The following is a 26190-nucleotide window of genomic DNA, read 5'->3' as shown; positions in this document are numbered from 1 at the left end:
TCCTCACACTTCAGCTTATCTGAGGTATTCCAGGACATGTATCACCTTGGGTAGGCCTACACTACCCACTGGTAGCGAGTAGCAATCGATGTATCAGGGGTCAATTTATCGCATCTAGTCTAGACACGATAAATTGATCCCCAAGCCCTCTCCCATTGACTCCGGAACTCCAGCGCTGTGAGGGGCGCAAGCGGAGTCGACCGGGGAGCAGCGGCAGTCGACTCACCACCATGAAGATGCCGCAGTAAGTCAATCTATGTACGTCAACTTCAGCTACGCTATTCTCGTAGCTGAAGTTGCGTACCTTACATTGACTCCCCCACCCCCCAGGGTAGACCAAGGCTTTGGCATCTACGTGTCAACAGTAGCTATGAAGAAAGTAAGGGAAAAAACACATTTTCATCTCTGCTCCACAGATATAGTATATTTTAAAGGGGCACTGTTACAGCTGCAGGGTATTGCACCTCTATGCCCTCCTCCGTGGTACACTCCACGTAGTCAGGTATCCAGTCTCCAGCGATCACCTGTCTCTGGTCAGGGACCCCATCTCACTCCCTTCTGAGAGGGAGTTTTAAGGCTGCATAAGGTTCATATTTAGAAAGTAAAAGGGGTCAGAAAACACAGACATGGCAGTTCAAGGTTTCATGGAAATAGCTCTCCATTACCTGCAGAGTCCTCCGCTTATTATCTTCAGTGTGTATCCATGCCCGTAGCGTCAATTCTGTTATGAATATTTGAGCAGCCTTGGCAAACAGCACAGGAGCTTCAGCACTAATCATCTGTAATGAAAAATGTGCATTTCATTCACTCATCAATGTACTACACTTGGTTATACCATAGAAGCTTGGTATCGTATTAACAGGTAAAAAGTCCAGGGATGAATGAAATGGTAGTTTGGGAGATATGGGGATTTCCACATTACATCTGAAGGCCATCTCATTGCAAGATGTGGAAGTCCAAAGGTCTACCAGTTTTCAATCAAGCGCTGTAACAGGAATACTGGTCAGTTACAATTTTCCTGAAAAGTTTATTTATTGAAATATGAAGGTTATCAGATTTTAATTTTGCATAGCTCACTGGCTTACCCTATGCTAACACAAAGTTTTGGTCAATCTTACTCTTTAACAACAGAAGTGAAACTCCACTAACAATTCACATGACAGACAGGCTTCAATTCACAGGTTAATAGTTTCTTCTTTCACTTTTCAGGCTAACTTACTGTAGAGGATATAATATGTATTGTGGAAACTTAGGTTACAATTAACATTTGAGCGCCAAATTTTCAGCACCTGTTTCAACTTTATGCTCATAAAACTCCTAACTTGCAGGAGCATATGGCACCAGTGTGTGTGAAGCTGGGTAGTCAGTCACCTAGTATGCTTGCACATGAATCATTTTTATATGTGCAAATTTTGTTGGTGCAATGAGGGTACAAATTCAGAGGCCAGGTTGAGGCCTCATTTAAAAATCTGGTCCTTGCAGTCAGAAGTTATCAATACTCATTTACAAAGTGACTTACATACTATGATAAGAAATGCAGGCAGAGTAAAAACGGATTGTAAAGATTAAATAAAAAAAAACAAGTCTAACTAAAATTCATTTTCTTAGCAGAATCTGGCTCTAATTCCCTTTCTATTAGAACCATTTCCCTTTAGCTACCTTTCTTTTAGGCTTATTTCCTTGGATAATTTCCTTCCTGTTAAACAATGGCCACCCGGAAACAATATTATTTACTTTCCATCTCCCTTTTCCTTTCATTACAGAGAATTTGGCACTAATTTAGTCAAGGCACTGAACTGAGACTCAAGAGGCTTGGATTCAATTTGGTTCAAAAGTTTTTTAAAAAAGTCTACATTAACAAAGGGAGCCAAAGAACACACCTTTTTCTCTGAGCTTATTTAAATGTTAAAGTCTCCCAACCTAAGGGTGGTATTCACAAGGAAAAGGATGGAAGTCATTGGCTCCATGAACTCTCTTGGAAATTGGTATCCCGTAAAATCTTCTAATTTAAGGCAAAAAGATCACTGGATAAGTAACAAAAAAATCCCTGATATTTATAGTAGTTTTTTTTTTGTTTTTCGTGTTACATGAGTAGATGTGCCAGATTTCCCCTTAGACCTATGCACACCCTTATCCCCATATGGATAACTTGCCTCCATCACATGACAAATAAATACTGATTTCTTAGTTTGCTTGTTTCAAGGGTTCAGATCTAAAAATGTATGAAATATCAAAGGTCGCACTTCCGTGATAAAATGTAAAATATGATGTTTTGTACTAATATTTGAAATACCTTTATAGGGTTGTTGTTTTTTTAAAATGTTACTATGTTTATATTAAATGCTTTTGTAGTGCTGTGAATGCAAAAGCCACAGAAATAAGGAGGAGATATGAATATGAAAACTGAGAGACCGAAGCTAGTCATTACTAGAATTGGGAAAAGACAAAGTCATTTGCAAATGCTTTATTCAAGACGTCGGGAAATTTGTTTTTAAATGCAAAATGTACAAATTATGTGCCCTGCTATACAAGCCAGTTAAATAATGAAAGAAGTTATCCAACAATGTATCTGAAAAATACTGTGAAATCTATCAAGCTGCTAACAGCTGCAGCCGCCACAAAGGTGCAGTCAACTAATCTCCATAAGGCATCCTGAGTACCTCTTCTCTATAGGTCAATAAATAATCTCCAGAACTTAATGTATTAGGAGGATGGATGACATTGTGGGCAAGGAACTGATCTGGGACTCAAGAGCCCGATTCAACTCCTGGCTTTCCTACAGTCTTCCTGTCTGACCTTTAGCATGCCAACTCTCTGTGCCTCAGTTCCCTATATGTAAAATGGAGATATTACTTCCATTCCTCACAGCGTTAACTCATTAATTTTTGTGAAGCACTCAGATACTACTGTAACAGGGGCCATATAAGTACCTAGATAGAGAAGGCTTTACGAGGCACCTGACTTGGCCTACTTCATTTGACATACACATATTCATCTTTATAGAGCACTCCTCAAAAAGAAACAATCACTCCAGTTTCTAGGGGGCTTTCATATCATCAACTGTGAAATTGTTCTGATAGCTGATGAGGTATTTTAATTCTTCTTCAGATTTCAAGAACAATAAGGTTGTTTTTCTTACATACACTGTGACCCAGAGAAATGACAGCTCTCGTGCTCATCAACAGTGTTCATAACCGTATGTTTTGTTTCACAATGTAGAAGACCAAATATGAATTTACCTTCACATCTTCATCCAGTTTCATAATCTTCTTAATACGAGCCAGTGGAAGTTCCTGCACTCTGAAGTCTTTCTGCAGAGAGCAAAAAAAGGAGACTTCATAAACTGTTCAACTTAATTCAAAACAAAAGAAAGAAATAAGTGATGTTCAGAAGAATTCAAAATTGGCCCTTTCTGCTTTAAACTGCATCTGTTTCCTTTAAGAGGCAACAGTTTTTATTCTCCAAGGTCAGGTAACTACAAACACCTGACGTTTACCCTCTTATCCACTTTTCTTTGCCATTCTAAGTGTTACATATTATATAGTTTCCTCCTTCATCTGCCGAAGGATGCTGTACAATAGACAGCATAGCTGCTGCCTGCACTACAGGAGGTGGGCCCTGGAGCAGACACAGCAGGCTGCACTCCAAGCTCAACCTCATGGATCCTGCTCATTCTCCCCCCCACAACAGACTGCGCAGGAAAAGGAAAGCTCATGGAGGCAAGAGGCCAGGGGAAGACCTCTCACCTGCAGGCTGGCAACTGGGGGGCAGCTGCTGGAGTTTGCCAGATGACTAGGAACTAGGAGGATGTAAAAGCCTTTTGGGGGAGGAGGGGAGAAGAGGAGAGGGAGGACTGCACAAACCTGCCAGTGGTAAGCAAGAGAGAAGGGAGGGCTCTGGGCAGTTTGTGTAAAGGAGAGAAGAAGTGGGGATCAAGTGCAAAGGAAACCAGGGCCTGCATTTCTGTGCACACACATTTGATGTGCATTTAAAGTTGAATTTTTAGCACACATTCAGCATTATTGGGAGGGGCCATTTAAAAAAAAACTTGAAGACAACTAAAAACATGATTTGTTCTTTAAAAACGTGGTTTTTATGCAAATTTCATGACTGAGTTTTGACTCAATTTTTGAACTCTTGGGGTTGGCAAAACTACTAATTGACTTGGTACCACATGCCATAAAATATAAAATGAACACGGCACACATTAAATGGTTAAAAACTGCTTATGTGTCAGATCTCAATCTAAATATCAACAAAAAATCATCAAAGAGGTCCCACAGGGATCACTTCTTGGCCCTATGCTATTTAACATTTTTATCAAGAACTCAGAAGAAAACAAAGCCATTATCAATAAAGTTGGCAGATGACACAAAAATTGGGAAAGTGGTAAATAATGAAGAGGACAGGTCATTGATACACAGCAATTCAGGTTACTCGATAAGCTTGGCACCAGCAAACAAAATGCATTTTAATAGGGCCAAATGTAAAGTTGCACATATAGAAACAATGAACATAGGCCATACTCACAAGATGGGGGACTCTTATCCTGTGAAGCACTGATTCTAAAAGACTTGAAAGCTTTGGATAATCAGTTGAACGTGAGTTCCCAGTTCAAAGCTGTGGCCAAAGGGGTTAATGCACATTTTGCATTTATAAATAGGGAAATATTGAGTAGGAGCAGAGAAGTTGTATCACCTCTGTATTTGGCACTATGCGACTGCTACCTGAAAATTGTATCTAGTTCTGGTATCCACAATTGAAGAAGAATGTAGATAAATTGGAAAAAAAGAGTTCAAAGGGCCAGGAAACATGTCTTAGGAGAATGAAAGACTCAAGGAGCTGAGGAAGTGAGCTGTAGCTCACGAAAGCTTATGCTCTAATAAATTGGTTAGTCTCTAAGGTGCCACAAGTACTCCTTTTCTTTTTGCGAATACAGACTAACACGGCTGTTACTCTGAAACCTGTCAAGGAGCTCAATCTATTTAGCCTAACAAAGAGACGGTTCCGAGGTGACTTGATCACTTTTTACAAATACCTACATGGGGAACAAAAATTTGACAATGGGCTCTTCAGTCTAGCAGACAAAGGTATAACTCACAAGATCCAATGGCTGGAAGTTGAAGCCAGACAAATTCGGACTGGAAATAAGGTTAAAAAAAATTTTAACAGCAAGGGTAATTAACTGCTGGACCAACTTTTTCATCCCTGGCAATTTAAATCAAGACTGGATGTTTTTCTAAAAAGGTATGCTCTAGTTCAAACAGGAATTAATTTAGGAAAGTCCTATGTTATGCGGGAGGTCAAACTAGATAGTCACAGTGGTCCCTTCCAGCCTTATTATCTAGAATCTTTGAGCTAGTTATGACTTCTCTGCAGATCTGAGACTCCTATCCAGAAAATCTCACAGTGATACAATTCTTCTCTAGTTTCTGCCACAGTTGAACAATATCTTACATTTGTGGTTATTTTTAGGGGGGAAATCTATTTTATTCCTATAAATAAGTACTATGGCTATTAGACATTGCATATATTGCGTATTTATTTTGGTTTAAGAGAAGCACTGCATGTTGTCTGGCTACTACCCAGCTAAGCAAGATTTAGGGGATCAATTCTTCAGCTTTTCTTTTTCCAAATTAAGCATCAACATTTTCACCACGCCTCTTCTAACTAATTCTGGAACTAACGTACCATTAGTACTATTTTCTACAGTTTCTCCAAGATTAGGTTGCCTTTCTCTGTGTTTTATGGGGAAAAAAAAATTCTTAAATGGTTCCCCTTTTCCCAGAATTCTAGCTAAAGTGTGTACACCACAAAAACCCAAGAACGGAAATAAAGATGGTCTCAAAGAGCAGTCAACCAGAACAGTTTGTAACACAGGTGACTGCTTTGACCCCCCCCCCCACACAATACATGTAAATGAATTCTCAAAATTGCCCCGGTCCACATATGCTGCAGCACTCAGTGTATTGACTTTACGAGACATAATAATTTCAGTGCCTGATTATGTGCAAGGTGGCTGGATAGGACTGTTTTATAATTGTTATTCCCGTCCAGACCTTATTAAAATTTTAATTCAGGCAGAAGCTTACAACTCAGTATTCAACATTTTTCTAACTTGCAATGCAATAAACAGATTCACAAGACAGCAGTGTTAGAAATTAAATTGCCCATACTAGGTGAGCTGTAGAATAAACCCTTACCACATGCAGATGAAGACAAACTATAGCTCTTGCACATAAGAGCTCAGTGCACTAAGGGATCAAAGTAATTAATTCTGGTCTCTGCATACAGATTGCTACATCTGTTTCTTGAGCTGAGGCTGTATAACATGCTGAAAGGGGAAGCTTATCTTTAGACTACTGTATCAGAATAGGGTTCTTCATTTCAAATGGACCATCTTCAAATTGAGCCCTTTTGTTTTCAGCTAATTTAAATTAAAACCAGAAAAGTCTGCATTTAGGAAAGACTACTTTAATGTCATAGTAGAGATGTTAGTTGCTCTTGAAAAGACATTTTTGTTATATGCCCTTATTCTCAGAGGCTTATCTTTTAAGTGGAAAAAATTTGGACAGTGAAATCTTTATTGCTCATTCTCAGCCTATAGGTGAAATTTTTAAAAATATATCTGACAAAATTTTGTTGAGCTCTGAGTTATTTAAACATGTGAAAAGTGTAGGGTTTGTGTGTGTTTGTTAGTTAAATACTGTGCACTGTGTGTTCAGGTTATTTTTTAAAACTTCACACTTTCCAAATTAGTTCTTAAAGGGGGTATAATACTTTTGAAAGGAAGTTTATCAAAATTCCACCCTCCGAATCACATCTATAATACCTGCTAACTTAAATAGGAATAGGCTTATATAATAATGTAGGACAGAAAATAATGAAGATATTTTATTTGAAAAATAGAAGATAACACACCAAGATGCACTGGTCTAGCTATGCACAAGCAAGAGTTTGGGTATACTGAGCCCTAAACTGGCTATCACCTTGATATTGATGCTTAGATATCAAAGTGAAGTGCGTAGAAATATCATAGATTAAACTAAATTGGTCTAGATAACCTTGAATATTCTGAAACAAGTAATTACTGTAGAAGCCATAACTAAATATCCAGAAATTTGTGCATTTAAATTCTAACCAATAATGTTGCACAAATGTACTTCTTCCTCAGTGGATTTTACAACCGTACAGGAAAAATGGTAGGGGAAAGGCAGAAGCCCTACTACCAGTCTGTTTCAAAGTGGTTTAATCAGGTGAAGGAAGAAGCTAGTGAATTTCCACTGAGTAAGTATTGGGGAAACACCTAGCCCTGATCCCCCCAGATGTACTTTGCAACAGAAAATTATTTTTAGGCCTGGCACTAAAGCTATAAGTGTTGCTACTAGTGAAACTTAAAAGACATAAAATCTGAATTTTTGAATGTACCAAGTCAGCAAGCAAGTTTCAAATAAAATGATATGACAAAATGTAAGCTCCTTTCTGGAAACAGAAAATAAAAATCAGCCTTCCATCAACAGATTTTCCTTAATTCTGGGAAACATCTTAACAATGTTATATATTGTTTGCTAGAATGTGGCAACTATGGAGCAAAAGTGTATACAAATTTAGAAGCATTATCACCATTTTACATTATGGAATTCAAACAGTAGTAAGTACATTCCTGAACACACATTCCTAATCACTTGACCTCAGTTAATCAAAGGCAGCCAATATCCTGATAGAATCCACAGTCATCTTCATTTATTTCAAAACTGCTTCTCCCCCCCCCCCCCCAAAGGTTCTGAATACCGTTGAAACTTTCTAGGAAATTAAGTTACAACTCTTTATATTAAACAGTCTTTGATTCCATTCTCTCTTGCGTCTCCATAGACTATGAAATATGTACATTTGATTTCATTATTGCTGAGCTACATCCCAAATTTTGATAAAAATGTACATTTATAGAAATCAAAATACAGTTCAGCTACATAATGATCATTTTCTAACCCCACAGCTGGGCTAGGAAGGTTCATCACTGAAAGAAGCAAGCATGGGGCCAAGTTCTGCCTTGAGATACTTATGCACAATTTCCACTGTTGACTCCACAGGGAGTTATCTGTACAGATCTGAAGAAGAATTTAGCCAAACGTAGTTGGTTTTTGAAAATATTTTGCTATAAGACACTGAAGTAGCAGGTAACTCCTGTTGTACTAGACATTTTCTTAAGGTTTTTATCACATTATCAAAAGACACTCTCTTACCACTGTTAGATTTCGAATCTCCTCCATGACCCGAGGCCAGAAAGACTGTAGGCTTTGCTGAGCATCACTACTGCCAGCGGCACCAAAGCCACCATCTGTGGACATGGTGATAACTGGGGGAGGAAAAGGGGGGAAAAATAAACATTAGTAGAGATGGAGGAGACACTAGATTCAAGAAGTCCTAGAATTTTTCCTGAATCACTTTGCAAAACTCTCCAAACAAGACAAGACTATCAAGTTCACACAACAGTGTGTGAAACTACCTGTTCTCTCCAAAAAAGACTCCAACATAGTTTCAAAGATCTGAAGGTTGTCAAGAAATTACTCACTCCCTTTTATTATTGGAATGCACACACTATAGTTCTATTGGATGTCTAGTCCAAAAGGACTATTATGATGTTCACTGAAGAATTAAAAGACCACCAATATCTTATCAGATCTGAAAGGACTGCAAACTTACTAGAGTAAGCACCAATGAAGAACGGGGTGAGCAAACAGGAGGTCATCTCTATTTTGGCTTCCATCCACTATGAGTTATCTACACTAGTACTGGTTTTTAAAAATTAGAATCGACTTAATTCAACAAAATCAAAGGAATTGCAGCTACTACTCTGCACTAGCCCACACCCTGTAAATCACAAATGTTGTGATTACACACCATCTCTGAAGTAGCTACTTGCAAGAGGAAGCGTTAAGGCTGGACTGTCAACTTCACACAGAATTTCCATCTAATTTAATGCTATTTTAAAAGAAACACAGTCAACTTAAAGTTAAATGTATTTTTAAAATGACTTTACAGTTCTGCACCTATTTGAAACCTGACAATTTCTGTGGTTTTATAATCCCATTTGCTTATTATTTTTAAAAACACATTTCTCCCATCAGGTGCTGTGTGAAAGATACAAACACCAAGAGCAACTAACTGGCTATACACAAGATGCTGTTAAATTCACAAAATAAACTGAATATTCTCTCTAATCTAATTCAATTTAAAGTAATTTTCTTCACACAGTGCACAGTCAACCTGTAGAACTTGTTACTAGGGGGATATTGTGAAGGTCGAAACCATAACGGGGTTTAAAGAAGAATTAGATAAACTGATGGACAACAGGTCCATCAATGACTATTAGCCAAAATGGTCAGGAATGCCACCCCATGCTCTGGGTGTTCCTAGCCTCTGACTGCCAGAAGCTGGGAGTGGATGTATCAGTCAATGATTGACTGTTCTGTCCATTCCCTCTGAAGCACCTGGCATTGGCCACTGTCAGAAGACAAGATACTGGACTTGAGGGACCATTGGTCTGACCCAGTATAGCCCTTTTTATGTTATGTTTTCATTACAAAAGTAATTAAAGCATTTTCAGCAAGAAGTGAGATTTTTTTAAGCTGAAGGTGTCTACTTACCCTTTTTCATATTTTATTAAAACTATGCTTGTCATTTAGAACTCTAGAACTGAAGTTTGGGAAGCAAATTCTGTTAGACTTTAGAACTATACAGAATTTATTTCATGGACACCTTATAACCTGTACCTTGATAAGAGACCAAACTTAAGATGTATGCTAACACTTGCAATTGTGATTAACCAATATACAAAATATACAGCAACTGAATTACAACCACCATGGAGAAGAATAGGACTGACAGGCAGTTAGCTATATTAAGTTAAAAAAAATTTATTTTTTTTTAAAAATATCGAACTTGGGTTTACTTGCCACAAACACTGAGCCAATCCTGTACCCTTCATATGCAAGTAACTCCCTGAAGAAACTGCAAGACTGAAAAATGTGTGGCTAAAAAAATGTTATAACATTTAAGCCAGAAGCAGCTAATGCTGGACAAGCCCAAATATGCTCTTAGAAAGCACTTTAATTGCAAAGAAATAGCTTTACAGGAGGGAAAAAAAGGCACTAAGGGGGAAGTGTGATTCCTCTAGAACTTATGACAATCTAACAATCTTTAACACTCTAGAAAAAGAATGCTTAAGATGTGCTGTGTTTGCACACTAGAATCATTCCAATTCTGAGGGCATGTATGAATTACAGAAATGTAGAACACTGTAGGACAGAACTTGTTATTCCCCAGGAATAAAAAGTGTTTCAGGGAATGCCAAAAGAGTCACTACTCACTTCCCAAATGAACAAAGAAATTAAATGTTATGGTAAATTTTCTCTTGGGTCATCCAAAGCTGCTCTGATGTTTCCGTTTAAAAAAAAGCCACTTCTAAAAGTTCAGCGGGTTGTGGAGAGAGAAACCATGTTCTGTTTTTCAGAAGACAAATCTTAACATACTTAGTGATATTTGTGTCTGGTGATATAATGGGAAAAGGCATGGGGCAAAAAATTTTGAGCTGGCATATTAGGTACAATTCCCATTCACTTCTGATCTAATGCATATAATGGTTTATTCCTGCCTCTTCAAGGTGAAGGAGGACTGTAGCAAAGTAATTTTAAAGTTTTATGTGATGTGGTTTAGAATGCTGTCTGGGGGAGATTACTGGTGGGCTTTAGACCCGTCGTGCCAAGTACAATAATTACTCTTCATAAAAGAATATTGTTAGATAAGCCTACAGTAGGACATTCATGGCTAGTTTAGTACAAACTAAACTGTACACTCTTAAATTCAGGACATATTGAAAGAAGTGCTGTGAATGGTTACATTTAATTTTTTTAATTTGTTGGGGTAGTTTGACAGGATATAAAAACCTACAAAAATGAGATTAACCTACAAATATTTGGCTAGTATCCAAACTGTTGCAATAATGGTAAAAATCAAAGCAAAGGCAATTACAAAATTTCTCTGGAAACAAATGACCAGCGGGTTATTCAGTAATTCTAACTGCAGCCAATTTTCATAATTAAACCGCCTATGAATGAAAAATCTTCAAATATTTAAAGGAAAATAAAGGTAGATAAAATACTTTAAGTCTTGTAACTGAATTCTGAATTTGTGCACCTCTGCTTTGTCACATGAAGAACAGAAATATAGATTTAGGAATGCACAAGCTAATCCTTGAAATCTGCTCTGTGATGGCAATATGCTCTTATGTAACTGAACTCACATATCAACAACACTAAGACAGGACAGGAACTTTCCCCCAACTCATGATGCAATTCACTCAAAAGGCAAAATCAACAGTTATTCAAGATTATAGTTCATAGATGATTTGCATTCAAATCTATTTCATACCACAATGAATTACAAACAGCAAGAAACAGAAAAGCAAAATGAAACAAACCAAGAAAAAAGCCAACCACCAGCCACTAGGAAAATATTTCTAAAACCTACATGGATCTTACTAAATTGTTTTATCTAATGCTGAGTAAGGCTTACAGAAATACTATGCAGTAGACTATAACCAAAATATGGGAAAAAAAACAAAATAGTAAAACGTTGTCAAAAACACTAAAATCAAACCAGAAATGTTTTCATGATTTGTCATTAATGAAAATAGTTTAATTAAACACTGCAGCATTGTTTTTGTGCACGAGAATAAAAAATTAAAGTGATTGTCAATTTCACTTTCTGCTATAATTAGACTGTCCAATCTCAGCAAAATTCTGAAAGTAAGCAAAGGGCAAAATAAGTAATACACCCAAGATAAGTAACACATATACATTTTTAACACCCTCTCCTTCAGTTTTATTCAAGGTGGCATTTGCAAAAAAGATAAAGAATAGATTAGTATTTTGGAAGTATCCTTTTAAAATTACTACTGCCATATGAAATGCATTAGAACCTCAGAGTTATGAACACCAGAGTTAGGAGCTGACTAGTCAACCACACACCTCATTTGGAACTGGAATTATGCAATCAGACATCAGCAGCAACAAAAACCCCCCACAAATACTATATAATACTGTGTTAAACGTAAACTACTAAAAAAATAAAGGGAAAGTTTAAAAAAAGATCTGACAAAGTAAGCAAGCGGTTTCTGTGTTTGTTTCATTTAAATGAAGATGGCTAAAAATCAGCATTTTTCATCTGCATAGTAAAGGTTCAAAGCTGACTTAAGTCAATCTTCAGTTGTAAACTTTTGAAAGAACCACCATAATGTTTTGTGCAGAGTTACAAACAACCACAATTCCCGAGGTATTCACACTGAGGTTCTACTGTATGGACTTGCTTTTATGACTCATTATTTCCGAACGTGAAATCTGTACCACATGAAGAAAAGTTGAGGTTCTTGAATCTTTTCCTCTCGAAATAGAAATGACAGCTTTTGATGTAATAAGCACTGAACATGACTGTATCAAACTGTATATCATTGCTCATATCAATAATGAAAGGTAGTGCAGTTTGTTTTTAATTGAGAATCCACTCCAATTAGACTGTTCAAAATGACAATGAATTGGTGAATAAATTACTATGTTAGACAGGAAGGACAAGGGAGTGCTAAAGTTACACGAATGAAAAGCTTTATTCTCTATTGTCTGTATCTGCTAAAGCAAGTTTTCCCTTGTATTCCATATATACCTATTGTACAAATTAGCACAAGATCTTGAAAGAGCTCAAAACCAGTTTAATCTAGTGATTTAGAATTTTGAAGGTTTCAGAGTAGCAGCCGTGTTAATCTGTATTCACAAAAAGAAAAGGAGTACTTGTGGCACCTTAGAGACTAAAATTTATTTGAGCATACGCTTTTGTGAGCTACAGCTCACTTCATCGGATGCATTCAGTGGAAAATCCACATCCGATGAAGTGAGCTGTAGCTCACGAAAGCTTATGCTCAAATAAATTTGTTAGTCTCTAAGATGCCTAGAATTTTAAAAAAACCCTTAACAAGTTAAAATCGTATCTTCAAAGTAAATAAATACAAGACCAATATTTCAGAATGCAGAATCAACAGCCTAGTGGTTGACTCAAAGATAATTGCTACTTTAAATAACTGCTTGAGATAATTATTAGGAAACTGTAAAGAGACGGCAGTTTGAGGTTACTACAGAGCTATTAATAATTATCCCCAGTAAAAAAACATACTGCCAGAAACACAATGCACCAATGACTGATGTGCCCGTGAAGGAATGCTATGCTGATAGAAACTATTTAAAACAAACTTGGATATCTGTCTCCTAGGCAGGTTAGACCATCTTGAAACATTAATGCAAGAGGTCATTGGCATAAGAAAAAAAAATAAAAATCACATTTGAGTTAGAAAGTCAGGCTGCAAAAGGAAAAAGAAGAAGCAAGCAAGGAGGATTACACCGATCTAACCAAAAAGAAAAGGAGTACTTGTGGCACCTTAGAGACTAACCAATTTATTTGAGCATGAGCTTTCGTGATCTAACCGTTTTCCTTCAGTTTAATTAGACCAAAGGGGGGGGGGAAGAGATAAAAAAGGGTCAGTGGGAAGAAAACTGTCATTTCTCAAAGTACACAACATTTGATCAAACAGATGCGTTTTGTACGATCTGCAGAACACATAGGTTTAAAGAAATAGTTTACAAATCAGGCTTGTAAGTGTTGGAGAGAGATGGTTCTACTTCAAAGGATACTACATCTGCCTATGTCAGAGAAAGGATCAAGAAAAATATATTGATTTAGCTAAACTGCTATACAGAAACTGATTTAGTTAATTTTGTCCACACAAGAACAGGATTGCACACACTGATTTCAATTTACAAATTCCTTATGTCAGATTTGATTTAAACTAAATTAATATAAAGTAAATAAACCAAAATTAAAATGCCCACACAAGAAGACAGTTGCACTGATTTAACTACATCAGTTTCTAGAGCAATTTAGTTTTAACTGATACAAATTTATTGTGCTGAGAAGGCCTAAGACTTCATTACATTTGGTCTCTCTTCTCCTGAAAACTCCTCTCTCTGGGATGTATTGTGAACCCTTGGGATCTTCATATTCCCTACATTAAGCTCGTCTCTGCATTATCTTGTCACTATCCTTTTAGCACCGGACATGAGTGCACAAAGAAGTCCCAACAATGCTGCTCTTTAATGTAGCCAGCAGAATCAATGCTGAGAATTACAAAGCCAAAAACAACCTCTGTATCGGCAGGTTACCACAAGAAACAACATTTACAAACATTATTAAATCTTACAATCAACCCTATGAGGCACAGAAGTTCTACTTATTCTCCAATTTAAAAAATTGGGGTTATTTTGGAAAATGACCTTAGCTACTCAATGCTTCTTTCCCCCCACCCCCCCAATTTTATAAAGGGGAAAAAAAAAAACATTGAGTAGCTAAGGCCATTTTCCAAAACGTTCTCCAATTTTCGGTACCGAAATTTAGCACTACTGGAAGAGGGGTAAAAAAAAAAAAAAAAAAAATCAGGCCAAAGATATCTGCAGTTGAGCACCCAAGAGTTAGGCACCCAAATCACAAGCTACTTTTAAAGATTTTGACTTAAGTACTTCAACCCAAGATGCACAGCAAGCCAATATCAGAGCCTGGAATAGAACTTGATCTTTCTGGCAGCTGGTTGAAATAAAACCAATATAAAATATGAAATAAAATATGAAATAAAACCAATATAAATATGAAATAAAACCAATATAAAATGACCCAAAATAGTAAAAGGGACATACACTTCCACAGGGAAAAGGTTATAGTCTTGCAGCAGAAGAGGACTGTAATTTAATTAGAAGCTCTCAGTGTGAAAGAGACCCTTAAATTCAAAAGCAGTGTCAACACGAACCACACGCCTCTGCTGACTAGCATCAACAGCATCAAGAGAAATAAAGAACACAGCATAATTAAAATAAATCACTAGAGTTTATGGTGGATGATATGATTTTTATGATGCTATACTACATGAAACTAGAAATGTATTATCCCATCCCACATTTCTGAAGAGGGATAAACTCAGACTGGGACGATCAAATTTCAGAAGACTAGAGGAAATTAAACAAAATTGCTTGCCCCCAGGCTAACAGCTTTATCTACAGATCTCTAGATTGCATCCCATTCCTGTGTGAAATGTTTTTTTCCATTTTGTATTTTAAAGCCGTATGTGAAAAATATGTGATATACAGTAGCTCTTCTACTCAAGAGGAAGACAAAATGTAGTGCTAGAGTAAAACAATCTACTGAATAGTCACTGGAGTTTTTGTATGCTTAAGTAGCTGTTTATGGTTCTGCTTTCGCTCTTTATGGAAGCTTCATGATTGTACAAAACTGTGGTATGTAACCAATCATTCAAATGAGCTCTTGTACCAGATGACTGGAGGATAGCGGATGTGACACCCATCTTAAAAAAGGCTCCAGAGGCAATCCCAGTAATTACAGGCCAGTAAGCCTAACTTCAGTACCAGGCAAAATGATTGAAACTATAGTAAAGAACAGAGTTATCAGACACACAGATATGAACACAATTTGGTGGGGAAGAGTCAACATGACTTTTGTAAAGGGAAATCATACCACATCAATCTCTTAGAATTCTTTGAGGGGGCCAACAAACATGTGGACAAGGGTGCTCCAGTGGATATAGTGTACTTGGAATTTCAGAAAGCCTTGACAAGGTCCCTCACCAAAGGCTCTTAAGTAAAGTAAGCAGTCCAGGACTAAGAGGGAAGGTCCTCTCATGGACCAGTCACTGGTTAAAAGATAGGAAACAACGAGTAGGAATAAATGGTCAGTTTTCAGAATGGAGAGAGGTAAAAAGCAGTGTCCCCCAGGGGTCTGTACTGGGACTACTGCTGTTCAACATATTCATATATGATCTAGAAAAAGGGGTAAATTGTGAGTTGGCAAAATTTGCAGACAATACAAAATTATTCAAGATAGTTAAGTGCAAAGCAGACTGCGAAGCGTTACAGAGGGATCTCACAAACCTGGGTGACTGAGCAACAGAATGGCAGATAAATTCAATGTTGATAAATGCAAAGTAATACATATTGGAAAACATAATTCCAATGATACATACAAAATGATGGGCTTTAAATTAGCTGTTACCACTCAACAAATACCTTGGCGTCATTATGGATAGATCTCTGAAAACATCCGCTCAATGTGCAGTGGCAGTCTCCCCCCCACCAAAAAAAAAGCAAACAATGTTAGGAACCATTAGGAGAGGGATAGATAATGAGACAGAAAATATTATAGTGCCCCTATATAAATCCATGGTAAGCCCACATTTTGTGAATGCTGTGTATAGACCAGGTCACTCATCTCAGAAAAAGATAGAAGAATTGGAAAAGGTACAGAGAAAGGCAACAAAAATGATTAGGGGGATGGATGGAACAGCTTCCGCATGAGGAGAGACTATGAAGACTGGGACTTTTGAGTTTGGAAAAGAGATGACAAAGAGGAGATAAGATAGAGGTCTATAACATCTTGATTGGTGTAGAGAAAGTGAATAAAGGAATGTTATTTACTCCTTTCTCATAAACAAACTAGGGGCCACCAATGAAATTAATAGGCAACAGTTTAAAAAAAAAAAGAAAAGAAAAAAGGAAGTGCTTCTTCACACAATGCCCAGCCAACCTGTGGAACTCATTTTCCAAGGGATGCTCTGAAGGCAAACACACTATCATGAGGTTCAACAAAGGATTAGATAAATTGATGGACGATAGGTCCATCAATGTCTATTAGCTTTTAGTCAGGGAGGCAGTACGATACTCTGAATGACCCTAGCCTCTGTTTGCCAGAAGCTGGGAGTGGACGATAGGGGACAGATCACTCAATGACTGCCTGTTCTGTTCATTCCCTCTGAAGCACCTGGCCTTGGCCACTGTCAGAAGACAGGATTGGTCTGATCCAGTATAGCCATGCTTATGAACTTCTAAAATCGTACATGGAGACAATAATCTCACCATTTCAAACTCAACCTGGGAATCCTTGGCCTCATTTCTGCTGAGAAAGTTATATAAACCAGAAAGTCCTGTGCCCCCCTATCTGCAGGATCTGGGTGCTTGCTTATAGGTCCTGGAACATCTCATACTTTATCTAACCTCCTAGCAGGCAGTATGAGTATTTAGCATTTATACAGCACTATAAATCTTCAAATCAAGATTCAAAACTCACCAGTTAATCCTCATCATACTCCAATACAATAAGATTTTTCCATTTCACATATAGGAAAATATGAAAGAGAGATTAGGCACCTTGCCCAAGGCTATAAAGTGAATTAATGGCAGAGCCAGGATTGGCCATCAGGAGATCTTGGCTTGTAGTCTCATGTTTAATATGCTACTAAGCCAGGCTTTGAATTTTTCCATTCTTACTTTCTCACTTTTTTTCTATTTACATTAATGTTCAGTGTCTCCATAAAAGATTTCCTTTGTCATCTAATGTATCTGATGAGTTTTACTCACTGAATGCACTGTTTTTGCATTTTGAATTGTGCTACTGTATTTTTGCCTTTATGTTGTGAAGCATTAATGAAATGCCATAAATAAATATTCTAGTACACATATATATTTCATGATTTCAATGAAAGCAGCTTCAGGAGTACAAGACCATTTTTATATCTGCATTTTGTTATTCTGTCACATTCTAGTATATCATTTCCAAGTACAAAAGGAACAGGAAAACCATGCCTGAGCTAAAAATGGCTAGTGCTCCAACAAGAAAGATCATTTTGCCTCAGCAGGCTGTTGGTGTTACAAAATCCACTACTCACAAAAGGTCTATCAGGAAGCTCAGTTGCAGAAAAGAAAAAACAATGTAGAGCCCATATTTCATGTTATTGAAGAATAGTACCTAAAAAGGAAGAATAAAGAGCACCTCGCCTACCACACAACACAAAAAACTGGAAGCCAACAGAATCAGAAATATATTTGCAGCGTCAGAAAGCGAGCAATATTTCTTTTGTCAAAATTCATAATCATCTTTATGATATATTTTTAAAATGCTTCAGACTAAAAGTCCTCAGACGACAAACTTCAAAATAGATTGCTGCAGTCTCCAAAATTCAAGGGAGATTCTGATATCAGAGATGCAGAGCCCACACTCATGTATCAAAGAATCTGCTCTCCACAGTAATAAATTATGATGTCACAAGCACTTGAGCATGACAATCTAGCAAGCAAGAAATTCTCACAAAAGTGTTCGTGTATTTTAATAAGGTTTTAGTAAAGCACGTTTCTTTAAATTTGTCTGAGCATGACAATTGCTTTCTACATATGAACAGCACATTATCTGTAGCCAGATACTGCAGCAATTACATTTTAATGGCAAAGGCCAAATGCCCTACCTTTAACAAGCCACATTCAACCCATTGACTTCAGAATATAAACTGTGAGCTTGAAAATGAACTGCATGAGGTGACATTTTACAGTCTCAGCAACAATAAGAATGTCTTAGCTGTACTGAAAGCTAGTTTCTGGGCCACTGATCAATAGCACTTGTTCTTCTACATGTGCATTGTCCTGCTCCAGTCCCAAGAGCTGACTGTAATCTTCCTTTGAAATCGTCTGCTGAAAAACCATACCAATGGTCTGATAACTGCTTCCCAAAAGAGACAGTGCCTGAACCTGCTGTACATTTCTCTGCTTCAAGGCCTATTCAAGAGGACATATAAACTTTCAGCCTGGCAGCTGATATCAAGAAATACCGTTAAAGCATCAAATGTATTTCATTTACCATTCCAAATAATCTCTAGGACAGAGGCCAAATAATATAGCTGCAGCAAGCTGGCAGCATAAAGATACTACAACTACAGTCACAGAAAGAAAATGAATCCTATGTGCTTGAAAAAAAAAAAAAAGCTCAGATTTTTAAACTGGCTTTCATGGTGAGAGACTGTTCTCTTTACCACCCAAACAGAGTCAGGCCCTGTCCAAGCTGGAGCACCATGTTGTAAAATATTTGGTAAACAAGGTTCTGGATAGCATTACAGAACTATGCTGACAATAGTTTTTAAACAAGGGTGTAGATTGCAAGGTTAGTGCTACAATGTGGACAGATTTGCTTTCAAACTAACTATGGTAGAGACTATCTGTTCCATCCCTTTCTCCACTTCCCACTTAGTTGGTCCTAGCTTGGATTTGGAACACGTTAGTAACTGCCCGGCCTTGCCTAACCCTAGATTTTTAGGGAAAGTTTTCACTATTGCTAACACTGATGCAGATCCAAAAGCAGCAACAGAGGGACCATTAGGGTAGACAAGGGCTCCAGGAAGCCACTGGCGTTTTTAATACTGTGCTGTCGAACCTTGAGTGCTGTAGTAGTAGTGTGCTCAGCCTCTCTAGTCGCACATGCCGTTAGTCTGTAAGGTGCCACAAGTACTCCTTTTCTTTTTGTGAATACAGATTAACACGGCTGCTACTCTGAGACTAAGAGATGGCACTGATAAGAACAAGAGACCTGCATCCAGCTCTCCTGAAATGGAAAGATGGTCAGGCAAAAGACAGCACATGAAGATGGGGAGGTATTACCTGAAAGAGTCTTAGGGGCTCAGTGTTTCAGAGCAGTCCATAAAAAGAATAGTGAATGTGCAGCTTGGGTATCCAATTTGTAAAGAACTAGGGCCCAATATATACAGTCATAGTTATATAAAAGTTATTTGAATTGGTATAGAGGTTTGTTTCCACTTTTGATATATCCACAAGTGGAAACAAAAAAGGTCTGATACAGAAAAAATATTTTTATAAACAAGTGGGGGAAAACATATATTTAATGTTTACATATTATTTAAAACTATTTTTGTGGCACTGCAGAACCATTTATTAATTTTGGAACCAAGAAGAATCTAATTTCAACTAAAGCAATGAAAAGTTATAAACAGGAAACTACAACAAACACACACCAGTCTTGACCCCCTCCCATAGTTGTCAACATTAGTGGATATCTAGTCTCTTTGGACCTTTTATAATAAACACTAACTCTATACATCAACACCCTGTTTTCCAGCAAGGCGGCGCTTTAACAGAAATCAATAAATGAGGGTAAATATTTACATAGCTGATAACAAATAAGTGATCATATGAGGAAAACCTACTACTTATTTTATCTAGATTTCCTATATTGTAAGAAAGAATTCCCTGAATAAGCAGAGTTTGGTCTCTTCAGGCTCTGTTCAATCACATCTGGTCCATCTGTCTGAGCCAGTGAGCAGGAAAAGATCCTTAGTCTACTTTTAAAAGCATTTTCCAATTGTGTTTTAAATGCTTCTAATATCTTGATGCACAGGAAGTCAAGAAAGAGGACCAAAGTGTCTGTGATTTAAACATGTAGCAATATAAATATACTCGTGTAAGCAAGTAGAACCCTCACTCTACTATGAGCACAGTACACATACCCATACCACAAAAGCCCATGCTTACCACTTTCCAGGGGTCTGACTTTATTGACAACTCAAACAACAACAGAATTAAACCTCAACCTAATATTTCTCTTCAAGCACAACTGTCCTTAGGGTTTTCCCACAGGACCTCTATTTATCTCTTTCCAATTGGCTCTGAGATGCACTGCAACTATGTTTTTACTCCTTGACTGGAGCTAACCAGACACTCCTGATCCAACTTCAGAGAGTGACTCAATTACTGCTTTTCATACAAGCTTCTGGCACAGGAGGTTAAGGTGGCTCAGATACACCCCAAATTCCTGTACAGAATCCTGTTACAACTAGCTTTTCACAATATGACCAATTCATCCAAAGGTGAAGAAATCTTCTGGGAAAGTGGAATAGCATGCTTTTCTATACAATCAATCAAAAAAAATTTGGTCAGCAAACCTTAAAGTTCATATCAGGCTGCAGGGTATTAATTAATCTACCAGCTTTTAAATATCCACCAGAAATCTTGATATGTCCTTGGAAAGGATGCAATTAAGCTACAGTGTTTACAAAGGCCTCATTAGGAAGGTGGGTTGTCAGACCCCTAGGGATTTGTAAATTTCCTTTCTAACCACTTTTTCTTAAAGGTTATTTGCATAATAGTTCCTAGAGACCCCAACTTGCTTGACCATGATTCAGTGACGTGACCCTAAAATGGGATTCCTGTTCCTCTACATCTTCACACCAAAATAAAACAGAATGTTTTATATAAATGCTTATTATAATTATTTATATTATGGTAGCACCTAAAGATCCAATCGGGATTGAGACCCCGTTGTGTTGTGCATGTCACAAACTGTCATTTCAAATTGTGAAAAGTAGCAATTTCTAAAGCATTTCACAATACTGAAGACTGTCTGAAATAAACCTATCTACGTTGCCCAGGATTTAAGCACATTATTTCTATAAATATTAATCAGAATCACATCCAAAAAAGTGTGTACTGGACTGAAAATTTACATATTAAATTTTGAATATGGTTGCAGCAATTCTGCATTATTTGCATCATACTGTATGCCACCAAACCATCTGCCATAAAAGCATGGTTTTATGCTCTCAGCACTGGATTGGGAATCAGGGATCCACAAGTTCTAATCACAGCTGATATGACCTCCTTCTAGGTGCACAGACAAGTTACAAACTATTTGCATCAGTTTCTCCATAAAATGGAAATTCCAGGAGTGCTGTAAAGCACTGTAAAGACAAAAAGTGCTAGTAAGTGCTAAACACAATTATTCTAGCATACGCAGCAGCAGCATCAATGCAGTGATCGGTAAAGCACAGTAATTCTTATCTTGATGCACAGGAAATAAGTTATGCATAAATTAGGGCTAGAATATAAACCAGAATCAAGAGATTTAGGCACATCTTTCTATAAATGGCTAGAGTAATTTAATTTACAGAATAAATGTTGAACCTATCTCCACACAACAGTACTGCAAAGAGACGAACATTCCCTCAGGTAAACGTGAACATTTCCCACTGACTTCAATGAGGGCTTAATGTACATATTAAAGGAGACAGTATGGCCCTTAAGCTTTTTCAAATAAAAATGAGCACCTGCAAATATTTAACTGCTTCACACAAACCAACATATTTAAAAATACGTTTCCTTCTAATACCTTTAGATCAAGAAACTTCTATAATTCCTCACTTTCATTTTAAACCCCCCCCCCCTTAATAAAAAAAAAGCTTTATATGCTTAAGTTGCTTGGATAATAAATACCTAGCACTATATGTTTCTTTTTAGCTTCAAAACACTATGCAAACATTAGTTCCCGCAGCACCCCTGTGATGTATTTTACCTATTTCCATTTTGGTGAATTGAGGCACAAGACTTGTCCAAGGTCATAGTGAGTTGCACAGCCATGAACAGAAGTGAGGAATTACTAGCTTGCAGTGCCATGTGTAACCCATTAAACTACAGTGAAGTGAGCAATAGTGCACATGTGAAGCAGAACTTAATTTGGCCATGCCACTCCTCCTGAAGTGCAACCCGTGGGATGAATGCCCTGATCCTGAAAATATTTATGCATATGATTAACTTTAACGTGTCAGTAATCCCACTGAATTTAATGGAACTACTGATGTTTAAAGTTAGGCATGTGCTTATGTCTTTGCAAGATCAGGGACCAAGACACCACATTTGTTGTAGTAACCTGCAAAAGGAAGCAACTATTCTTTAAACACTCTGGCAAGCATGTATTTGTCATATAGACCATACACATAATCAAAGTTACATTATGCTAAGAGATGTATGCATAAACATCCAGATATCCAACATGTGTTAAATTTTGCATGTGAATTAATACACTTAAGGCAGAATCACCTAGCTGTTAACAGTAGGGGCCAGGACTCTATTGCCAGCTCAGGCAATGACTTACTGTATGACCCTGTACAAGTCAGAATTGCTATGCCTCAGTTTCCCCATCTGTAAAACTGGGATAATACTTATCTTTAATAGAGCATTTTGAGCTCCCCATTGGAAATGCACTACGGGCAAAGTACTTCTATTACATAATATCACAGAACTCATGTTAAACAACTCCACTGTGATATCCATGTGACTTTGTACACAAAATGACTGCATATATTATTTGTTATGCAAAATTATTTCTCTAATTTTAATCCTAGGGATGGTTCTCAGTTTTATTTACAAATTAGACAAACACACCATAGGCTTTATTCCGTGATAGAACCACCAGACACCTTAAGTGCATTGAAAGGCACAACACTAAATGCAAGAGACTCAAGAACTGACCTTTTCTTAGTGCAGCACCTGACTCAAGTGTCATAGTGATTGTAAAATGCTCAACGTTTTAAAAAGGTGATTATTTAAAAAGTAAGCAAAACTAATCTGAATTGCTGTTAGTGTCAGTTATTTTAGTTTCCTTTCTTCCTTTGAACCAGAGAGCACAAGGTCACAGCTAAGATTTGGTACTTTAAAAGTTAAACATTTACTAAGATTTTTTTGTGTTTTCCCTTTGCACTCAATCCTTGCCAGGTGTGGTTTCGGTGTTGGCAAGATTTTTCCCCACACAGGATAAAAACCAATTCAGAGGGCCTTCAGATAGATAAAAAGACACGTGTTCTTAAGATATACCTTGCATATATAAATTTCTATATCAAATGCTGAGTAAAGATATAAAAGGCCTCTTTAATAATCTGAACACTTTTTGAACAAGGTCTATTTCACAGGGTAAAATACTACTTTGTATACATTAGAACAATATCCCAAAGGGTGCAACTTGTCTCCTGGCTTTAATCTCATTCACTCAGGGAACCTAGTATGAAATATGTTCTCTATACACACACACACACACTGTGGTTGTATAAATTTAAACCGTTGTGTGTAGCAACACAGCTTCGGAAACCATGACTTTGCCAGCCCAGGCACAACAAAAAGTTACTCCCTTGCGGTTATTCAGGATAACGGCATGGAGAATAAGTGAATGATAATTTAACTCACCTATTTCCGCCCCCCCCACCCAAAAAAAAAGTTACTTGTCCCAAGGAGTAGAACTGTGGAAGGCTGATGTAGTCTAGTTTTAAATTTAACTTTAAAAAGCACTGCTGAAATTAACGGGACAAGTTTTCACTCCTCAGAGACATGATGTGTCTTATTCAGATTTGTTCAGAATATGCTGATGGAATTTCAGGGCTGTTATTTGGCATCAGCGAGATACAAATTAAGTGTACTTGTCACATGTCTAAAAATATATTAAATAGTTTAATCTGATTTCAAGGACTGAAGATGATGAGTTTTGGCACACAAATATATTCTCAGGATCCAATATGTGGCAGCAATAAATGTCAGCATACATTTAAACTATACTTATTTAGAATGTGCCCTGTGCTGGAGCATTAGTAACCTCAATACTCAACGGTATTTTTAGGAATTTTGTGATTTATACCTACATAATGCACTATTTTCTACACGACTTTAGGCTACTATCCGGTAAGTGTCCAATAAGCACATAAGTGAAAATGAGTGTCCTTCAAGTACCAATATTTTCAGAAACATGGTTAAAATTGTTCAAAAAATTAACAGAATTAAAGGTTAATAATTAATGAAGCCCTTGTAACTACAAAAATAATGGTGTACAGTTTATCATCAACAAAAAGCAGCATTTCTAAAGAAAATCTTTGAAAATCCAAAAAAATAATTCTCTTAGCCCTGGAAGATTCATGAAACCAACTCTGCATCTAAGAAAAAAAAAATGAAAAAGATAAAGAGTGTTCAGGAAGCCCAAGTTTATTTCCTCTCTCTTTAATACATCTAAGAACAGAGAAAATACCCTCCTGCCTCCCACCACCACTCAAAAATTAATAGTGGCTCTATGCACCCTACTCTAACTTCCTTGAGAAAATCTTTTTAGGCTTTCAAAAGGAAACACTTGAATGTGAAAGCCAGCAACATAGCTCTCATTTGTGGGGCATCACCTTTGGAACTTGCTGTCTCTTGATAGTCCAAGAAAGCCTGGATTGGGTTGTATCTGGGGCATGACATAAGAAGTTTATTTAGTGTTTGGTTAAGTTTTGACTTTAAAATACAAAATATACGAAAAATAAACAGCAGAGATGACTGTGCATTATACATATATTTCTCACATGTAGTCCTTACTCAGGCAAAATACTCTTAAAACACCGTAGGATTAGGCCATACGCTTTTTTTTGGTGGGGAGGAGGGGTGTGTGTGTGTGGTGGGGGGGGGTTGTGTGTGTGTGTTTTTAATGTTTGCCCGCACATACTAGAGTTATTTATACACAACATATATGAATATAGACAGGTTTTTGATGAAACAAATCACATATACCCACATACACTTTACTACCATTAGACAGCCAAACAATTTATCTGGCTGAAAGACTTAAACCAGTTGAGTGTTCTTAACCGCCTATTTAGTATTTGGATCAGACAGAGTTCATATATGATACTGAGCTCAAACACAGATGCTGCAGGAAGTTTGGGGTAAAGTTGTGATTTAATCTTAATGCAGCACTAAGTGCTACATATTTCTTTGCTCTTCTGTTGCATTTTTAGAACCAATCATCAAACTGCAAATAGGGGGAAAAGGCAGAAAGAACAATTCAAAATAGCACCAAACTATCAGCAGAACACACATATAAAAATAAGTGATAGGAAGCAAAAAGTCTCCTTGTAATTATTTAATGAATGCATAATTATGGATTTGAAATTTTTATTATTTTCCAGATATTTTTTCTTTTCTATTTGCATGGTTTTTGTTGTATAGCAGCTGTGATTTTTTTTTGGACAGGAAGGTTTATTTTGTGTATGAAGATTATATGGGAAAATTATTTGAACATTTATTTATTCATTCTTTTACTCCATGTGCTTTGTAAATAATAAAGAAACTGTGTGAAAAATGAAATTAAGAACAACCTATCTATCCTACTTTTACATAAGGAAATGCTTGAGGAGTCCATTGCCTCAGTTTTGAGGCCAGCAGATGTTGAACTGCTAGGGAGGTAGACTGGATAATCCACTAAGTCTTGTGCATTTCTAGCTTCTACAATTCTGTCCTATAAACAGCACACCATACAAGGGCCACCAATCTTCACCCTATACAAGTCTGCGTCACCTTCAGTGAACAAAAGAAAAAGAAGACTACTTAGACTGACCCAATTTTATACAAAGTGACCAAGTAGGGCAGGAAGTTAAACAGACTACAGAAAGCCCCCAGACTC

General features: G+C 37.1%; 1 protein-coding gene across 3 annotated transcripts in view; it reads right to left on the bottom strand.

The window, feature by feature from the left end:
* The window catches only part of NFYC (nuclear transcription factor Y subunit gamma), a 58156-nt gene that overhangs the window by 21039 nt on the left and 10927 nt on the right, over nt 1-26190 (bottom strand). For all 3 annotated transcript variants that reach the window (XM_073317809.1, XM_073317811.1, XM_073317810.1), the window contains exons 2-4: nt 8244-8356; nt 3240-3311; nt 666-779 (exon numbers count right to left, since the gene is read on the bottom strand). In XM_073317809.1, coding sequence (XP_073173910.1) covers nt 666-779; nt 3240-3311; nt 8244-8348 — 291 coding nt within the window. In that variant the 5' untranslated portion in view covers nt 8349-8356. The remainder of the gene's footprint in view (nt 1-665; nt 780-3239; nt 3312-8243; nt 8357-26190) is intronic.

Source organism: Lepidochelys kempii, chromosome 19 (genome assembly GCF_965140265.1).
Source record: "Lepidochelys kempii isolate rLepKem1 chromosome 19, rLepKem1.hap2, whole genome shotgun sequence".
Lineage (NCBI taxonomy): Eukaryota > Metazoa > Chordata > Testudines > Cheloniidae > Lepidochelys > Lepidochelys kempii.
The sequence above is the reverse complement of the archived record's forward strand: the minus strand, read 5'-3'. Positions and strand labels throughout refer to the sequence as shown.